Raw genomic sequence first — 20,645 nt, 5'->3', positions numbered from 1 at the left:
TGCCATCTGGGGGCGGAGCCCCGCACAACTGCACTGTATTTGAATTGTGACAGCAGGTGCGGAGAAAGGATCCTTTGCTTGCTGTCACAATGGGGGACCTGGTCCGGGTGCTGGCAGGTGAATTAGTAATATGTAACATGGAACACCCTGAATATGGGTTTAACCTGTAACATGTTACTAAAGGTGAACTTATCCTGTAATTATCAAATTATTAAAGTTAGCAGTTACAGTATTTGTATGTGTTTCCTCTTGTGGACTTCTTCAGGAGTGGCACTTCTTCAGGAGTTATTTGTACAAATTATAATATAGAGAGGGGAGCAGGACTATAAAGAAATACATAGGGGGGTGAGACTTCCATTGGGTTTTAACCGCAGGACTATAAAGAAATACATAGGGGGGTGAGACTTCCATTGGGTTTTAACCGCAGGACTATAAAGAAATACATAGGGGGGTGAGATTTCCATTGGGCTTTAACCATCTTGTCCTGTGTTGTTCCAGGTATGACAGCCCTGAAGGTCTCGATGTATACATGCACATATTACAGCTGGTGACCACAGTGGATGAGGGCATTCAGTCTATAGGTAAGCATAATATATAGTACAAAATGGACCTGAATGTCTATAATAAAATAGGACCTATAGAAAAACAGTTCACCTTTTTGTTAAATGTTTATTTACTTATTAAAAATGTGTTACGCTATCAAATATATAGAAAGCAATAAAGTCCATACGTAAACCAATATTCATTTACACTCACCGGCCACTTTATTAGGTCCACCTTCCTAGTACCGGGTTGGACCCCCTTTTGCCTTCAGAACTGTCTTCATTCTTTGTGGAATAGATTCAACAAGATGTTGGAAACATTCCTCAGTGATTTTGGTCCATATGGACATGATAGCATCACGTAGTTGCTGCAGATTTGTCGGGTGCACATCCATGAAGTGTTAATGCAAGGCAGGATGGATCCATGCTTTCATGTTGTTTATGCCAAATTCTGACATTACTAGTTCAAAAGTAGTAGTAGTAGTTTTCGTCCAAAAGGATGTCATCATTGGGCCAACAGAGATAGTGGTGATGTTCCACATAGAGGACTATACAGGCTCCTCCCTTCATACGCAAGAACGCACTAACACCAGCAAATGCCAAAGTACGATGACGACCGCCATATTCTCGAAGACCACAAGCCAAATGATCAAATATTAGAGCAAAACTTCAGCTGCAATCTCATATAAAAAAAAAAAATCTTGTCGATCTAGTGAAACAAAACAGCAGCCTACTGAGTTTAAAGGGTTTGGCCTCTTTCACAGGAACTTTCCTATCGGAACTTTCCTTTCCTTCCCATTTTTCAGGCGGACCTGATCGAAACCTCCATTCTCCTCTATGGAGCTGCAGCCGACATCCGATTCTATCTGCAAAAAAGGGACGGATGGGGATCCAAATCCCCTTCTGTCCATCGGATCAAATTGAAATGGACAGGTGGTCTATTTTCATCCATTTTGCCCATCGAGGAAAGTCAGCAGCTCTGTGTCTGCTCTGCACCAGCGGAACAGACACAGAGCTGTCATCCGCTTGCTCAGCGGAGAGATCCCCGCTGAGTAAGCAGATCCGTTAAACTGGTCCATCCCATGTGAATGGACCCTTATAAAAATGTCTAGAAAATAATTGTATAAAAAAAAAAGCCTGTATTCCAAGGTAAGTAACAGTGCCATCCAAAGACATCAAAGCTTAACAAACAACATAAAAAGTGTATACATTTTAACTATAGTTATATTAACAGAATCTGAACATACCAGACCCAAATATAAAACAGACTTTTTCAGCAGCAACAAAGTTTCTAATTGCTTGTGATGGCACTGTTGTATATGACTCTTAAGGCTCACTCACAATTGCTTTGGTCCCTGAAGAGAGATCCCTGTTCAGATTGCTCTTTAGAGAGCATTTGACAGGCGTTAAGGAGATGTTGTATCACCTCCTCACCGCTGCTTTAACCCCTTGAATTCCACACTAGCATGCCACAACCACATGCATTGCACATGGTTTGCCAGGCGCTTGCAGAGCAGCCCTGTGCACTTGAATGGCGGGCGCTAGAGACCGGGTAAAATTCGTACAGTGGTCATGACGCCTCTACAGCTAAAGGGGGAGCAGTTGAGGGCTATAGAAAAAAAAACAGCTCAACCACAGGGTTTTACCGCCTTGAAACCACCAATGTGACCACACTGTTATAATATGTAATAGTTGGTAATAATATGCAATATTAATGGTTGTGATGGTGTGATAGAACCTTTCTTTCTTTCTTTCTTTCTTTCTTTCTCTTTTCTTTCTCTCTTTCTCTCTTTCTTTCTCTCTCTCTCTCTCTCTCTCTTTCTTTCTCTCTTTCCTTCTTTCCTTCCTTCTTTCTTTCCTTCTTTCTTTCCTTCTTTCTTTCCTTCCTTCTTTCTTTCCTTCCTTCTTTCTTTCCTTCCTTCCTTCTTTCTTTCTTTCTTTCTTTCTTTCTTTCCTTCTTTCTTTCCTTCTTTCTTTCCTTCTTTCTTTCCTTCTTTCTTTCCTTCTTTCTTTCTTTCTTTCTTTCTTTCCTTCTTTCTTTCCTTCTTTCTTTCCTTCTTTCTTTCCTTCTTTCTTTCCTTCTTTCTTTCCTTCTTTCTTTCCTTCTTTCTTTCCTTCTTTCTTTCCTTCTTTCTTTCCTTCTTTCTTTCCTTCTTTCTTTCCTTCCTTCTTTCTTTCCTTCTTTCTTTCCTTCTTTCTTTCTTTCTTTCCTTCCTTCTTTCCTTCCTTCTTTCCTTCCTTCTTTCCTTCCTTCTTTCTTTCCTTCTTTCTTTCCTTCTTTCTTTCCTTCTTTCTTTCCTTCTTTCTTTCCTTCTTTCTTTCCTTCTTTCTTTCCTTCTTTCTTTCCTTCTTTCTTTCCTTCTTTCTTTCCTTCTTTCTTTCCTTCTTTCTTTCCTTCTTTCTCTTTCTCTTTCTCTTTCTCTTTCTCTCTCTCTCTCTCTCTCTCTCTCTTTCTCTCTCTCTCTCTCTCTCTCTCTCTTTCTCTCTCTTTCTTTCTTCCCTTCCTTCCTTAGGGTTCTATTTATTAAAAAAAACTCACTGTGGAAATATCTCCATATTCAGACAACTGTCATGAATAAGCCCCATAGTGTGTCTTATATGTTTAATTCCTATGATTGTCTGCTTCATATTGTGGCCAGAATGAGATGTTTACCTGATGGAGATATTTCAGCAAAATACCTATCAAGAACCATGAACCAGGCAGAGAAAAAATTCACACCTTTAATGAAACGGCAAAAATAACAGTTCAGGAACGCGAGCCAGGGTTTGGATGCCAGAACGGGTAATCAGATGAGCCTGGGTCAGGAAACCAGAAGTCAGCCTAGTCAGGAGCCAAAAATCAGGAATCAGAAGAGAAGTCAGTCAGACCAAGTTGTATACAGGAACACAATGGAGATCAGATCACACAAGGGCAAGGAGGAAATGAGCTAATCTGCTAAAATAGCCAAAAAGGGCTGGCTGTGGGCTGGACTAATGAGGCAGGTAAAGGTATCCAGGTGAGTCACTGTGGAGACCACAAGTGGCTGGCAATTAACCGACAGCTGAGCAGCTTCTGAGCACTGAAAGGAAAGAGCTGCTAGCTAAGTAGCAGGAGCTCAGCCCCGACAGTTCCCCATTATGGCCACAAGATGGAGCTGACAATCACAGGAAATAAACATAAACACAATAAAGGAATTGTTCATGAAGGCTGAGAGAATGCTGAGCCATTCACACAGTAAATATTTTATAAATATACCCCTGTACTATTTCACACTGTGGTTATAACATGTAATATGTTTAATGGTTGTGATGGTGTGATAGAACCTTTCCTTCTTTCCTTTCCTTTTCCTTTCCTTTCCCTTTCCTTTTCCTTTCCCTTTCCTTTCCCTTTCCTTTTCCTTTCCCTTTCCTTTTCCTTTCCTTTCCTTCTTTTCTTTTCTTTTCTTTTCTTTCCTTTTCTTTTCTTTTTCTTTCCTTTTCTTTTCTTTTTCTTTCCTTTTCTTTTCTTTTCTTTCCTTTTCTTTCCTTTCCTTCCTTCTTTTCGTTCCCTTTTTCCTTCCTTCTTTTCGTTCCCTTTTTCCTTCCTTCTTTTCGTTCCCTTTTTCCTTCCTTCTTTTCGTTCCCTTTTTCCTTCCTTCTTTTCGTTCCCTTTTTCCTTCCTTCTTTTCGTTCCCTTTTTCCTTCCTTCTTTTCGTTCCCTTTTTCCTTCCTTCTTTTCGTTCCCTTTTTCATTCCTTCTTTTCGTTTCCTTTTTCCTTCCTTCTTTTCGTTCCCTTTTTCCTTCCTTCCTTCCTTCTTTTCGTTCCCTTTTTCCTTCCTTCTTTTCGTTCCCTTTTTCCTTCCTTCTTTTCGTTCCCTTTTTCCTTCCTTCTTTTCGTTCCCTTTTTCCTTCCTTCTTTTCGTTCCCTTTTTCCTTCCTTCTTTCCTTTCTTTTTTTATGTTTTAATATCTTTTGAATATCTTTCTTTTTTCCAGTACAGTCTCCAGAGGATGGCAAGCGGACTTGGAGATTTTTGTTCAAGTTGATGTGTCGGGACTTGTGTCAGTCTGGTGACCCCCCACTTGTCATCCAGGAGCAGAAAACCATCTTATCCTACATTTTGGCTGTCATGTCAGTCATGTTCTCCTCACAGATAGACCAGGAATACACCGAGACTAGAAAAAGTAAATCTTTATATGTTGCTATTTGCTTTATCACTAATTTTATATCAGCTTGGAGTGGGAGTGAATTTGTCTGTGGAGCAGCTGACCCTATGGGCTGGTTCACACCGGATACATTCCAAAATGTTTTTAATCTGCATCAAAAATGCATGCAGTGTTTACCACGAATACCAATGGGCTTAGTCCACTCCAGTGAAGTCAGTGTAGTCAACAAAAGTAGAACCTGCTGTTGTAGCGCCAAAAATGCATGTAAACACAAAAAATGCATGCAAACGTATCAGAATGCACATTGTCAAAATACAAAAATGAGGTAAAAATACACACTGGAAAGTATTAAAAATGCATCCAGAATGCCTAAATTGTGGTGTGAACCAGCCCTGAAAGTGTATCTAAAGCCAAAAACGAAGACTGTAATTTATTGCAGCCTGCCACTCCTTAGATGTGGTGTCCATTTCTTTCTTTTGTTTCATTTTTGTTCAGTTTTTTTCCCTTCCATTCACCTGGTAATCCTGAAAATAACACACTTCATGTCCTTTTGTGGCTACGCTTACTCCACTGTACCTATAGAATGAGCCATATGTGTCTCACATCCTGGACTTCAAACATGTCTGCCTTTGTTCATCTCCATTACATAGGGGATGATTGGATTAGTAGGATACAAAATGATGATAGTAATGTTTGTGTTTTGGTTGTAGGAAGTGACAATGACATTGCATTTCTGGCAGGATCAGCAGGTATTTGCTGTACTTGCTGATGTTTTTTTGCTCCCGTTAGGTCCGGTAAATAACCCATTGGAAGCATAAGATAAAAAATATCCCCATACTCATGTAACAGAGACAATAGTGGAGCTCCACCCAAAAGGGGAAGTTCTGCTTTAAGTACTGGTCCCCTGCTCCCCGTGAGGAATTGGCACCTTTGGGGAGCCGGGGAGGGTAGTGGGTAGCCCATTTTGACAGGTGTCTACATCCACTTCCACTACGATCACTTAGGCGGAATTGGCACCTTTGGGGAGCCTGGAGGAGAGGGGGGGGGTGGTGGGTACTTCATTTCGACAGGTATCTGCATCCACTTCCACTGCGATCAGTTAGGCGGAATTGGCACCTTTTGGGGAGCCTGGGGGGGTAGTGGGTACTCCATTTTGACAGGTGTCTACATCCACTGCAATCACTTAGGTGGAATTGGCACCTTTGGGGGACCGGGGGTAGTGGGTACCCCATTTCGATAGGCATCTGTGTCCACTTCCACTTCGATCACTTGGGTGGAATTGGCACCTTTGGGTAGCCAGGGGTAGTCGGTACCCCGTTTCGACAGGTATCTGCATCCACTTCCATTGTGATTACTTAGGCAGAATTGGCACCTTTGGGGAACCGGGGGTTGTGGGTACCCCATTTTGACAGGTATCGGTATCCACTTCCACTGCGATCACTTAGGTGGAATTGGCACCTTTGGGGAGCCGGGGGTAGTGGGTACCCCATTTCGACAGGTATCAATATCCACTTCCACTGCGATCACTTAGGTGGAATTGGCACCTTTGGGGAGTCAGGGGTAGTCGGTACCCCTTTTTGACAGGTATCTGCGTCCATTTCCACTGCGATCACTTAGGTGGAATTGGCACCTTTGGGGAGCTGGGGGGGGGGGTAGTGGGTACCCTATTTAGACAGGTATCTGCATCCACTTCCACTGCGATCACTTAGGCGGTCAGAAGTGAAAGTTGTCCTCCCTGTAGTCTTCTGGGACACGTGACAGGGCCCAGACTACGGGTCCATTCACAAGGCGCTGCGCTACTCTTGCATGCACAGTGGGCACCTGGCTGTGAAGCCACAAGCTGTCACTGCAGGTGCTGGGGAGCGAGGACGGCTGCGGCGAGTATACCACTGGATTGTGGGCCAGGTTAGGGTCTGTTTTTTTAAAAAACTGTAGCTGCTGACTTTTATTTTTTTTTCCGTTTGACTGGAGAGAGGAAGATGTTTTTATAGTCAACATCAGGCGGGCAGCCTAGGGTAACAAACATGGCTACCTCCATAGATACAGTACAGTGAGTAAGCAGTTGTCCCCTTAGGACAGGAAGTGTGTTATTGGTAGGATTAGCAGATAAAAAATAAAGAAAATTACTAATGCAGAGGACACATCGAAGGATGAACCAAGTTTTACACATATGCACAACTAGTAACCTTTAGTGTATAGTGCCATCTACTGGTCAAGTGATATTATCACACAATACTATATAGTACATTATAGTACATGCTGTTGCATTCCCAACAATTGCAAGGTTAGGTCTTGTAACAGCCACAAAATATGAAACTTATAATAGATGTAAACCCTAACTGGGTGACGTGGTTTGCTCTGTGCACCGTGTATCATAAACAGTTGTATTTAAAAAAACAATTATAATAATATAAAATATTATTATAAAATATTTTATAATATAAAAATAATATACTTGTTTTCACCATTTTTATCCTTTGTTTGGAGGAAACAAGAAAAGGTGTAATATTGCATACATTACAATTCAGCTTTGAAGTATCTTGTGTTGTAATATAATTGGGAAACTGTCTGATGTCACTTGCAGAATAAGCTGTTTGGGGCGTTCCTAACGTCGGAGCTGGCGGTGTGACACCATAGTCCTCCCGTCTCTGTTTCCCCATAAGCTCTGACTGCACTGTCATGGTACAACTTCATTCCCATCCAGTGAGCGCACTGTATTGAAGAGGCCCAGGAATGAGAATTATTTTTTCTTTCCAGATCTCCCACTAATAAACAGCCTCACTCGAATTTTGGAGAAATTGGAGGTCTGTTGGAGGAAGTGCAATGGCAAACTCCATAACCAAGGTGACACAAAGGAAGCGGTGATTGAAGAAGATTTCCATCTGAAGATATTGAAGGACGTCTGCTGTGAATTCCTCTCCAACATCCTCAAACGGCTAACAAAGGTGACACTTCCCTCTAAAGCAGTGGTTCTCAACCTTTCTAATGCCGCGACCCCTTAATACAGTTCCTCATGTTGTGGTGACCCCCAACCATAAAATTATTTTCGTTGCTACTTCATAACTGTAATTTTGCAGTGGGAGGAGTAGTGCCACGTCACTGGTGTCAGTGGGAGGAATAGTGCCACGTCATTGGTGTCAGTGGGAGGAATAGTGCCTCGTCATTGGTGTCAGTGGGAGGAATAGTGCCTCGTCATTGGTGTCAGTGGGAGGAATAGTGCCCCATCACTGATGTCAATGGGAGGAATAGTGCCCCATCATTGGTATCAGTGGTAGGAATAGTGCCCCATCATTGGTGTCAGTGGTAGGAATAGTGCCCCATCATTGGTGTCAGTGGTAGGAATAGTGCCCCATCATAGGTGTCAGTGGGAGGAATAGTGCCCCATCATTGGTGTCAGTGGGAGGAATAGTGCCACGTCATTGGTGTCAGTGGGAGGAATAGTGCCACGTCATTGGTGTCAGTGGGAGGAATAGTGTCCCGTCACTGATGTCAATGGGGGGAATAGTGCCCCATCATTGGTGCCAGTGGTAGGAATAGTGCCCCATCATTGGTGCCAGTGGTAGGAATAGTGCCCCATCACTGATGTCAATGGGAGGAATAGTGCCCCATCATTGGTATCAGTGGTAGGAATAGTGCCCCATCATTGGTGTCAGTGGTAGGAATAGTGCCCCATCATTGGTGTCAGTGGTAGGAATAGTGCCCCATCATAGGTGTCAGTGGGGGGAATAGTGCCCCATCATTGGTGTCAGTGGGAGGAATAGTGCCCCATCATTGGTGTCAGTGGGAGGAATAGTGCCACGTCATTGTTGTCAGTGGGGGGAATAGTGCCCCATCATTGGTGTCAGTGGGGGGAATAGTGCCCCATCATTGGTGTCAGTGGGGGGAATAGTGCCCCATCATTGGTGTCAGTGGGGGGAATAGTGCCCCATCATTGGTGTCAGTGGGGGGAATAGTGCCCCATCATTGGTGTCAGTGGGGGGAATAGTGCCCCATCATTGGTGTCAGTGGTAGGAATAGTGCCCCCATCATTGGTGTCAGTGGTAGGAATAGTGCCCCATCATTGGTGCCAGTGGTAGGAATAGTGCCCCCATCATAGGTGTCAGTGGGAGGAATAGTGCCCCATCGTTGGTGTCAGTGGGAGGAATAGTGCCCCATCGTTGGTGTCAGTGGGAGGAATAGTGCCCCATCGTTGGTGTCAGTGGGGGGAGGAATAGTGCCCCATCGTTGGTGTCAGTGGGGGTAGGAATAGTGCCCCATCGTTGGTGTCAGTGGGGGGAGGAATAGTGCCCCATCGTTGGTGTCAGTGGGGGGAGGAATAGTGCCCCATCGTTGGTGTCAATGGGAGGAATAGTGCCCCATCGTTGGTGTCAGTGGGGGGAATAGTGCCCCATCGTTGGTGTCAGTGGGGGGAATAGTGCCCCATCATTGGTGTCAGTGGGGGGAATAGTGCCCCATCATTGGTGTCAGTGGGGGGAATAGTGCCCCATCATTGGTGTCAGTGGGGGGAATAGTGCCCCATCATTGGTGTCAGTGGGGGGAATAGTGCCCCATCATTGGTGTCAGTGGGAGGAATAGTGCCACGTCATTGGTGTCAGTGGTAGGAATAGTGCCCCATCATAGGTGTCAGTGGGGGGAATAGTGCCCCATCATTGGTGTCAGTGGGAGGAATAGTGCCCCATCATTGGTGTCAGTGGGAGGAATAGTGCCCCATCATTGGTGTCAGTGGGGGGAATAGTGCCCCATCGTTGGTGTCAGTGGGGGGAATAGTGCCCCATCGTTGGTGTCAGTGGGGGGAATAGTGCCCCATCGTTGGTGTCAGTGGGAGGAATAGTGCCCCATCGTTGGTGTCAGTGGGGGGAATAGTGCCCCATCGTTGGTGTCAGTGGGAGGAATAGTGCCCCATCGTTGGTGTCAGTGGGAGGAATAGTGCCCCATCGTTGGTGTCAGTGGGAGGAATAGTGCCCCATCGTTGGTGTCAGTGGGAGGAATAGTGCCCCATCGTTGGTGTCAGTGGGAGGAATAGTGCCCCATCGTTGGTGTCAGTGGGGGGAGGAATAGTGCCCCATCGTTGGTGTCAGTGGGGGGAGGAATAGTGCCCCATCGTTGGTGTCAATGGGAGGAATAGTGCCCCATCGTTGGTGTCAGTGGGGGGAATAGTGCCCCATCGTTGGTGTCAGTGGGGGGAATAGTGCCCCATCATTGGTGTCAGTGGGGGGAATAGTGCCCCATCATTGGTGTCAGTGGGGGGAATAGTGCCCCATCATTGGTGTCAGTGGGGGGAATAGTGCCCCATCATTGGTGTCAGTGGGGGGAATAGTGCCCCATCGTTGGTGTCAGTGGGGGGAATAGTGCCCCATCGTTGGTGTCAGTGGGAGGAATAGTGCCCCATCGTTGGTGTCAGTGGGGGGAATAGTGCCCCATCGTTGGTGTCAGTGGGAGGAATAGTGCCCCATCGTTGGTGTCAGTGGGAGGAATAGTGCCCCATCGTTGGTGTCAGTGGGAGGAATAGTGCCCCATCGTTGGTGTCAGTGGGAGGAATAGTGCCCCATCATTGGTGTCAGTGGGGGGAGGAATAGTGCCCCATGATTGGTAATAGTGACACCAATGATTGGGCACTATTCCTCCCACTGACACCAATGATACTTACCTTGCTGACCCCTGCTCCAGCCTGGGCTCGCTCCCTCCCTCTCCCATGGTACAAACACTTACCAGTCAGATGGCTTCCTTCTCCGGCCGCTTTCCTCCTCTTCACTCGCTCGTGCTTCGCGGTGCCGCTCGGCTCCTCCTTTCCAAGCTCCACCTCCTCGCCGGTGATTGGCCGCCTGTGTGCCTCTCTTGAGCTACAGTTCCGGCGGCCAATCACCGACGAGGAAGGATTGATCCCGGGGGTGTGTCCAGATGACAGGAACGGCATGTCATCCCGCCCACACCTGCAGACGGATCAAGGAGCGGTGTCTCGGTTTCTAAGGCCATCGGAAATATGTGTTTTCCGATGGTCTTAGGCGACCCCTGGGAAAGTGTCGTTCGACCCCCAAAGGGGTCGCGACCCCCAGGTTGAGAACCGCTGCTCTAAAGTATGCAATAAAACTATAAAGATGTCACCCAGTTTTTTTTTTTTTTTTTTCCACCACGTCCCAAACCTCATAGGAACCATGACACATAGAGGTGCTGCAGTAATGAAAACATGCTTTTTATAAAAACATACATCATTTTATTGATACAAAACCTTAAGAGTTCATGGCCAATCATAACCGATTTTTCATATTTTGCAACATATAATTGTGCCCACCCATCCTACCCCCCCCCCCCCCCTTTAGGCTGGCCATACATTATACAACTTTCTTTTTGATTTATCAGAATCATATAAAATGAGGTCAAACCTAAACACTTTCTATTTGTATGCAACCATGTAGGGTCTTGCACTAAGCAGGTGAAGATAAATCTAAAGGAAATTGAATAAGAAGTATGTTTGATGTATGGCCAGCTTTAGTCTCACTGGATTCTCTGTAGCAGCCTTTTTCAACCCAGGCAAAATGCCTAAAAATTTCTCTAAGCTTGTATACAAGCCAGCGGGTTTCATTGTGCACCATTACAACGTTCTATCCACCAGTATCCTGACAACCAATGACATCATCACTTGATAAGGAGGATGTCAATTGCCTGCACAGCATCCCTGTTTGACTGCCCCTTGCCCCTCTCCATCAGTGCCATCAGTGCTGGGGTCACATTAGCTCAGTGATGGAGAAAAACGGAGGGAGAAGAGAAATACTGAAATACTAGACAGTACCAATGTGCACAAGTGTATTTGCCTTGGAAGAACAAATCGCCTCTAATGTTGGGTGTCCTACATGTATGTATGTTGCTGCGTCTCACTGCGGTCAGTGATTGAGAGAGAGCTATAGCTATATATATATATATAGTTTTTTTCTTTTTAGAATGGGCTGCCTTGGAACTGTCCAAAATTTTAAAGGGTGCCTCGAGACTGTCCATAATTTTAGAGGGTGCCTTGGAGCTGTCCATAATTTTAAAGGGTGCCTTGGGACTGTCCATAATTTTAAAGGGTGCCTCGAGACTGTCCATAATTTTAGAGGGTGCCTTGGAGCTGTCCATAATTTTAGAGGGTGCCTTGGAGCTGTCCATAATTTTAAAGGGTGCCTTGGGACTGTCCATAATTTTAAAGGGTGCCTCGAGACTGTCCATAATTTTAGAGGGTGCCTTGGAGCTGTCCATAATTTTAGAGGGTGCCTTGGAGCTGTCCATAATTTTAGAGGGTGCCTTGAGACTGTCCATAATTTTAAAGGGTGCCTTGGAGCTGTCCATAATTTTAAAGGGTGCCTTGGGGCTGTCCATTTTTTTAAAGGGTGCCTTGGGGCTGTCCATTTTTTTAAAGGGTGCCTTGGGGCGGTCCATTTTTTTAAAGGGTGCCTTGGGGCTGTCCATAATTTTAAAAGGTGCCCTGGGGCTGTACATAATTTTAAAGGGTGCCCTGGGGCTGTCCATAATTTTAAAGGGTGCCTTGGGACTGTCCATAATTTTAAAGGGTGCCTTGGGACTGTCCATAATTTTAAAGGGTGCCTTGGGACTGTCCATAATTTTAAAGGGTGCCTTGGGACTGTCCATAATTTTAAAGGGTGCCTTGGGACTGTCCATAATTTTAAAGGGTGCCTCGAGACTGTCCATAATTTTAGAGGGTGCCTTGGAGCTGTCCATAATTTTAGAGGGTGCCTTGGAGCTGTCCATAATTTTAGAGGGTGCCTTGGAGCTGTCCATAATTTTAGAGGGTGCCTTGGAGCTGTCCATAATTTTAGAGGGTGCCTTGGAGCTGTCCATAATTTTAGAGGGTGCCTTGGAGCTGTCCATAATTTTAGAGGGTGCCTTGAGACTGTCCATAATTTTAAAGGGTGCCTTGGAGCTGTCCATAATTTTAAAGGGTGCCTTGGGACTGTCCATAATTTTAAAGGGTGCCTTGGGGCTGTCCATTTTTTTAAAGGGTGCCTTGGGGCTGTCCATAATTTTAAATGGTGCCCTGGGGCTGTACATAATTTTAAAGGGTGCCCTGGGGCTGTCCATAATTTTAAAGGGTGCCTTGGGACTGTCCATAATTTTAAAGGGTGCCTTGGGACTGTCCATAATTTTAAAGGGTGCCTTGGGACTGTCCATAATTTTAAAGGGTGCCTTGGGACTGTCCATAATTTTAAAGGGTGCCTTGGGACTGTCCATAATTTTAAAGGGTGCCTTGGGACTGTCCATAATTTTAAAGGGTGCCTTGGGACTGTCCATAATTTTAAAGGGTGCCTTGGGACTGTCCATAATTTTAAAGGGTGCCTTGGGACTGTCCATAATTTTAAAGGGTGCCTTGGGACTGTCCATAATTTTAAAGGGTGCCTTGGGACTGTCCATAATTTTAAAGGGTGCCTTGGGACTGTCCATAATTTTAAAGGGTGCCTTGGGACTGTCCATAATTTTAAAGGGTGCCTTGGGACTGTCCATAATTTTAAAGGGTGCCTTGGGACTGTCCATAATTTTAAAGGGTGCCTTGGGACTGTCCATAATTTTAAAGGGTGCCTTGGGACTGTCCATAATTTTAAAAGGTACCTTGGGACTGTCCATAATTTTAGAGGGTGCCTTGATATTGTCCATAATTTTAGAGGGTGCCTTGGGACTGTCAATTATTTTAAAGGGTGCCATGGGACTGTCCATCATTTTAGAGGGTGCCTTGACTAAATAAAGGCTGAGAAACACTGCTCTATAGCTATAGTGAAACTTCATCTTAAAGGGGAAGCTCCACTTTATGTCCTCTTCCCCTCTCTTCTAACACTTTGGTTTTTTTTTTTTATTTTGGTAGGTACCCACTCCCACTTCCGGTTGAATCGCTTAGGCGATTCCACCGGAAGTTCGGCCCCCTCCTTCTTTGCCCACAACCTACTGGGGCACATCACAGGTCCTAGGAGGCTCAAGGACTATTCACACGGCACAACACGGCTCGCACAGGGGCAATGAGAAGCTGGCTGTGAAGCTACAAGGAGTCACAGTCAGCTTCCCACACTGAACGTGCCAGCGCCAGGGACCCAAAGACCGGTGAGGATGATGCTGGATCCTGCACAGGTAACGGTTCTTTTAATACAAGTTCTGCAAACACCCTGAAGATCCTCTTTAACCTGGTCATAGATGGATCCAAATTCAGCTGGTTTAGCAGGGACCAGATACATTTCAGTCCGGGGAGAGTGGATATAGTGAATGCAGGGTCCGGGGAGAGCGGATATAGTGAATGCAGGGTCCGGGGAGAGCGGATATAGTGAATGCAGGATCCAGGGAGACCAGATATAGTGAATGCAGGGTCCGGGAAGAGCGGATATAGTGAATGCAGAGTCCGGGGAGAGCAGATATAGTGAATGCGGGGTCCGGGGAGAGCGGATATAGTGAATGCAGAGTCCGGGGAGAGCGGATATAGTGAATGCAGGGTCCGGGGAGAGCAGATATAGTGAATGCAGGATCCAGGGAGACCAGATATAGTGAATGCAGGGTCCGGGAAGAGCGAATATAGTGAATGCAGAGTTCGGGGAGTGCAGATATAGTGAATGCAGGGTCCGGGGAGAGCGGATATAGTGAATGCAGGGTCCGGGGAGAGCGGATATAGTGAACGCGGGGTCCGGGGAGAGCGGATATAGTGAACGCGGGGTCCGGGGAGAACGGATATAGTGAACACGGGGTCCGGGGAGAACGGATATAGTGAATGCGGGGTCCGGGGAGAGCGGATATAGTGAATGCGGGGTCCGGGGAGAGCGGATATAGTGAATGCGGGGTCCGGGGAGAGCGGATATAGTGAATGCGGGGTTCGGGGAGAGCGGATATAGTGAATGCGGGGTCCGGGGAGAGCGGATATAGTGAATGCGGGGTCCGGGGAGAGCGGATATAGTGAATGCGGGGTTCGGGGAGAGCGGATATAGTGAATGCGGGGTCCGGGGAGAGCGGATATAGTGAATGCGGGGTCCGGGGAGAGCGGATATAGTGAATGCGGGGTCCGGGGAGAGCGGATATAGTGAATGCGGGGTCCGGGAAACCGGATATAGTGAATGCGAGGTCCGGGGAGAGCGGATATAGTGAATGCGGGGTCCGGGGAGAGCGGATATAGTGAATGCGGGGTCCGGGGAGAGCGGATATAGTGAATGCGGGGTCCGGGGAGAGCGGATATAGTGAATGCAGGGTCCGGGGAGAGCGGATATAGTGAATGCGGGGTCCGGGGAGAGCGGATTTAGTGAAGGCAGGGTCCGGGTAGAGGGGATATAGTGAATGCGGGGTCCGGGGAGACCGGATATAGTGAATGCAGGGTCCGGGGAGAGCGGATATAGTGAATGCAGGGTCCGGGGAGAGCGGATATAGTGAATGCGGGGTCCGGGGAGAGCGGATATAGTGAATGCGGGGTCCGGGGAGAGCGGATATAGTGAATGCGGGGTCCGGGGAGAGCGGATATAGTGAATGCGGGGTCCGGGGAGAGCGGATATAGTGAATGCAGGGTCCGGGGAGAGCGGATATAGTAAATGCGGGGTCCGGGGAGAGCGGATATAGTGAATGCGGGGTCCGGGGAGAGCGGATATAGTGAATGCGGGGTCCGGGGAGAGCGGATATAGTGAATGCGGGGTCCGGGGAGAGCGGATATAGTGAATGCGGGGTCCGGGGAGAGCGGATATAGTGAATGCGGGGTCCGGGGAGAGCGGATATAGTGAATGCGGGGTCCGGGGAGAGCGGATATAGTGAATGCGGGGTCCGGGGAGAGCGGATATAGTGAATGCGGGGTCCGGGGAGAGCGGATATAGTGAATGCGGGGTCCGGGGAGAGCGGATATAGTGAATGCGGGGTCCGGGGAGAGCGGATATAGTGAATGCGGGGTCCGGGGAGAGCGGATATAGTGAATGCGGGGTCCAAGGAGAGCGGATATAGTGAATGCGGGGTCCGGGAAACCGGATATAGTGAATGCGAGGTCCGGGGAGAGCGGATATAGTGAATGCGGGGTCCAGGGAGAGCGGATATAGTGAATGCAGGGTCCGGGGAGAGCGGATATAGTGAATGCGGGGTCCAGGGAGAGCGGATATAGTGAATGCAGGGTCCGGGGTTTAGTAACGCTTTTTAAGTCTTTTGTTAAAAGGGAGGCATCCTCAGTATAGCAATGTAAATAAATTAGTTACCAGCTGAGGCTACTACAGTCAAAAATCACTACTTGCTTTACATTAGATATCGCTCATGTTGTGCCTGTGAAGCCTGTGTTAGTGTATGATTGTATCTGCCACAACCCCTTTATACCTTTTCACCTTTAATAAGAGTCCTTTTATTAGGTTATTTATCACGTATCTTTTCTCTCTCCAGGAGAACATATTGGAGGCACTCAAACAAAGGCACGTTACTGAGAAGAAGTGTCTGTGTGCGTTTCGGAACTTGCTCCCCCTCTATTCTCTTTCTGTAAGTATTTCCTGTTCATAACTTAAAGCCCAGTTCTGACAAACCTAGAAATGATCTCTTGCAGTGAGGCTGCGCCAGCACTGCAGGGGTTTATCCACTTCAGCTCCGAAAGATTTTAACTCCAATTGTGACCAGACCGTTTTTTGGTAGACGGTGTTACGCTATTTTAACTGGCGATTGCGCCGTTATGCAATGCTGTGCGCAAACAAATAGCACTTTTTTTGGTGGTATTTGATCACCACCTGGTTTTATGGCTATAAATGAAAAAAGTGCATACATTTAAAAAAAATATATATTCTTTTACTTTTATAAATTACTTTTAAATGTTACCAAAAAAAAATTCAATAAAATTTCTTCATCCATTTAAGCCAACATGTCTTTGGTTAAAAAAAAAATTCCCATAAGTGTATATTATTTGGTTTGCATGAAAGTTATAGCGTCTACAAACTGATATATACTGGAATTTTCTTTTTCTATACTAGTAATGGCGATGATCAGCTTCTACAGCGCCTTGAAATAGTATTCATGCCCCTTGAAATTTTCCACATTTGTCATGTTACAACCAAAAATGTAAATATATTTTATTGGGATTTTATGTGATAGACCAACACAAAGTGGCACATAATTGTGAAGTGGAAGAAAAGTAAAAAAATGGTTTTCAACATTTTTTACAAATATCTGAAAAGTGTGACATGCATTTGTAGTCAGCCCCCTTTTACTGTGATACCCCAAACCAAAATCTAGTGGAACCAATTGCCTTCAGAAGTCACCTAATTAGTGAATAGTCCACCTGTGTGTAATGTAATCGCAGTATAAATCCAGCTGTTCTGTGAATCCCTCAAAGGTTTGTTAGAGAACATTAGTGAACAAATGGCATCGTTAAGATCAAGGGGCACACCAGACAGGTCAGGGATAAAGTTGTGGAGAAGTTTAATGCAGGGTTAAGTTTTAAGAAAATATCCCAAGCTTTGAACATCTCACGGAGCACTGTTCAATCCGTCATCCGAAAATGGAAAGAGTATGGCACAACTGCAACCTACCAAGACATGGCCGTCCACCTAAACTGACAGGCCTGGCCAGGAAAGCATTCACCAGAGAAGCAGCCAAGAGGCTCATGGGAACTCTGGAGGAGCTGAAGAGATCCACAGCTCAGGTGGGAGAATCTGTCCACAGGACAACTATTAGTGATGCACTCCACAAATCTGACCTTTATGGAAGAGTGGCAAGAAGAAAGCCATTGTTGGAAGAAAGCCATAAGAAGTCCCGTTTGCAGTTTGCGAGAAGCCATGTGGGGGACACAGCAAACACGTGGAAGAAGGTGCTCTGGTCAGATGAGACCAAAATGGAACTTTTTGGCCTAAAAGCAAAATGCTATGTGTGGCAGAAAGCGAACACTGCACATCACCCTGAACACACCATCCCCACCGTGAAACATGGTGGTGGAAGCATCATGTTGGGATGCTTTTCTTCAGCAGTGATAAGGAAGCTGGTCAGAGTTGATGGGAAGATGGATGGAGCCAAATACGGGGCAATCTTAGAAGAAAACCTGTTAGAGTCTGCAAAAGACTTGAGACCGAGGCGAAGGTTCCCCTTCCAGCAGGACAACGACCCAAAACATCCAGCCAGAGCTTCAATGGAATGGTTTAGATCAAAGCATATTCATGTGTTAGAATGGCCCAGTCACAGTCCAGACCAAATCCAATGGAGAATCTGTGGCAGTACTTGAAAATTGCTGTTCCCAGACACTCTGGGGTTTATTTACTAAAGCTGGAGAGTCCAAAATCAGACTCCCTTCTGCATAGAAACCAATCAGCTTCTAACCTCAGCTTGTTCAATGAAGCTTTGGCAATGAAACCTGGAAGCTGATTGGTTTCTATGCAGAAGGGAGTCTGATTTTGGACTCTCCAGCTTTAGTAAATAAACCCCTCTCCATCCAATCTGACAGAGCTTGAGCGATTCTGCAAAGAAGAATGGGCAGAAATGTCCCTCTCTAGATGTGCAAAGAGACATCCCCAAAAAGAAGCTGGAATTGCAGTCAAAGGGGGTCCTACAAACTATTGACTCCGGGGGGGCTGAATTCAAATGCCGCCACACTATTCACAGATTTATTGGTCACAAATGTTGAAACCCATTTCTCATTTTCCTTCCACTTCACAATTATGTGCCACTTTGTGTCGGTCTATCACATCCAATCCCAATAAAATACATTGACGGTTTTTCGTTGTAACATGACAACATGTGGAACATTTCAAGGGGTGTGAAGACTTTTTCAAGGCACTGTATGCTTGTAGCAAGATGAAATTAGGAAGTGGTACTGTTATTATCAACCAGTCCAGCAATGGTGTTGTAGTTTAAACCCTCTTCAAGAAAACAATGAAGGCATGCCGCCCCTAGCCACCTCCTCTGCAGCATTACCTGTACACCTTTATGACTTCTGTAAGCCTGCAGGGGTGAGATGTCCCCTTCTGTGCCCTAAATCTTCTGTTACCGGTTGCATCAGCTTTGGCAGATGTTACATTTGTTCTTGCAGGTGAACAGTTTTGTTGGGGTTTTGGGAGAAGCAGACCCAGACTTGGCGGAGACTCTGCGGAAAGCGATCGCTGAGAGGACTGCTGAAAGTGCCCATCCTACAGCCTGCGAACCGACCACCTGTCCGTAAGAGCTGCTTGCAATCGTCAGTGTTAGGAACATCACCTCCTGGGAACAAGTCTCCACACACTTGTCCTATCAGGACCTAAAATCTGGCTCAGCATCCAGTCCTTAGATGTGCGTGGCTGCATTAGTTTTCTTCATTTTCAGGGTTATTTTTCATTCATTTTCACCTGGTGATCCTGCCAGCAATACACTTCCTGTCCGAGAGTGACAACGCTCACTCACCATACTCTGTTAGGTAGAAACAAAATATTACTTCAGAACCCTGCCCCTCTTCTATTGCCTAAACCTAGAGGGATGTGGTTTTGTAGTCATCAGAGATTGACGACTGATAACATTCAGCACAGACAGAAGCTTTTAAGCTCCCATGATTTCAGACAAGATTAGCTGTGTTTGTTTTTTTTTGTTTTTTTTAATCCATCAAGCATATAATGAGAAAATGCTTTTTGTTGGGTTATATAATAGACCTAAATGGAGCAGCAAATAGGTTTGTTATGGTTTATATACACCTTAAAGCGGAGTTCCGCCTGAAAAAAAAAAAGTCAACAGGTACAAAAACTGTAGCTGCTGACTTTTAAAATACAGCCACTTACCTGTCCCTCAGTCCAGCGGTGTCCTCACCACGGCTGGTTTCACCGACATCTTTAGTGTGGGCACCCGGCTGTAACAGTTTGCGGCTTCACAGCCAGGTGCCCACTGTGCATGTGCGAGAAGCGCTGCGCTTTGTGAATGACCCCGTGCTCTTCTGGGACCTGTCACGTGTCCCAGAAGACTATGGGGAAGGGGACATCTTCCGATCGCCTAGGCCAGGGGTAGGCAACCTGCGGCTCTCTAGCTGTTGTGGAACTACATTTCCCATGAGGCATTGCAAAGATTACAAAACTGATAGTTACAGCTATGACTTGCAGAAGCATGATGGAACTTGTAGTCCTGCATCTCTCAGGTTGCCTACACCTGGCCTAGGCGATCGCAGCGGACGTGGGAGCGGATACCTGTCAAATTCTTGGTGCCAATCCTTAATAGGAAGCGGGGGACAAAGGCTTAAAGCCGAACTTCCCCTTTTGGGTGGAGCTCCGCTTTAAGATGTTCCAGTATGGCAGTATACAGCCTACAGGTGGAGCTACATTATTTATATTCCCTGGGGTGAGCAAACCTAAATGTTTACTGCCACCTATAGGCTGCTTTCGTGTGAAATGATCCTATGAAATGGGCTACAAGTCAAGCATATCTAAGTGCTAAATATTTGCCCTTTTTTAAACTTTTTTTTTTTTTTAGTTTTGGATGAAGTAGAGAGCGGTTAGAAGCTCTGCCGGTTATTTATTGCTAAGTGATGCTTTGCTGCTGGATGTTTATTTTATCATTGTTGTGCTGAGCGTGTCTCTGCGGGGCGTCCAGGAGGTATGTGGGCTGTTTCAGTGCACCGAGGAACAACCACAAAGACAATATTTGAATCTGGAATCAAAGCGCCACATCAGAATGTCAGAGCCCAATGTAAAGTTTTTTTCTAAACATCAGTTGGGTACAAGAGCCAATGCGTTTCATGAACCACACATGACCCCAATTATCAGGGCTTGTGGAAATGTGAGATTTTTATGTAGACTTATGTATGTGCATGTGTGTATGTGTGTGTGTATATATATATATATATATATATATATATATATATATATATATATATATATATACACATATACATACATACATACATACACACACAAACACACACACATACATACATATATACACACACATACACATACTTATATACATACACATACATATATACACACACATACGCACATATATATACATACATACACACATACACACATATATATATATATATATATGTGTGAGTATGTATGTATATAT

At 45.7% G+C, this 20,645-nt stretch overlaps 1 protein-coding gene across 1 annotated transcript in view; it reads left to right on the top strand.

The window, feature by feature from the left end:
* The window catches only part of SAAL1 (serum amyloid A like 1), a 51,152-nt gene extending 30,714 nt beyond the window's left edge, over positions 1–20,438 (top strand). Inside the window, exons 8-12 of the mRNA XM_089658170.1 lie at positions 499–581; positions 4,497–4,685; positions 7,425–7,612; positions 16,029–16,121; positions 18,652–20,438. Of these exons, the coding sequence (XP_089514296.1) occupies positions 499–581; positions 4,497–4,685; positions 7,425–7,612; positions 16,029–16,121; positions 18,652–18,780 (682 nt within the window). The 3' untranslated portion in view covers positions 18,781–20,438. The remainder of the gene's footprint in view (positions 1–498; positions 582–4,496; positions 4,686–7,424; positions 7,613–16,028; positions 16,122–18,651) is intronic.
* The last annotated feature ends 207 nt before the right edge of the window (positions 20,439–20,645 follow it).

Source organism: Staurois parvus, unplaced genomic scaffold (genome assembly GCF_062004578.1).
Source record: "Staurois parvus isolate SC_StPar_1 unplaced genomic scaffold, SC_StPar_1.0 ptg001054l, whole genome shotgun sequence".
Lineage (NCBI taxonomy): Eukaryota > Metazoa > Chordata > Amphibia > Anura > Ranidae > Staurois > Staurois parvus.
Note: the sequence above shows the minus strand (reverse complement) of the source record. Positions and strands in the feature narration are given on the sequence as shown.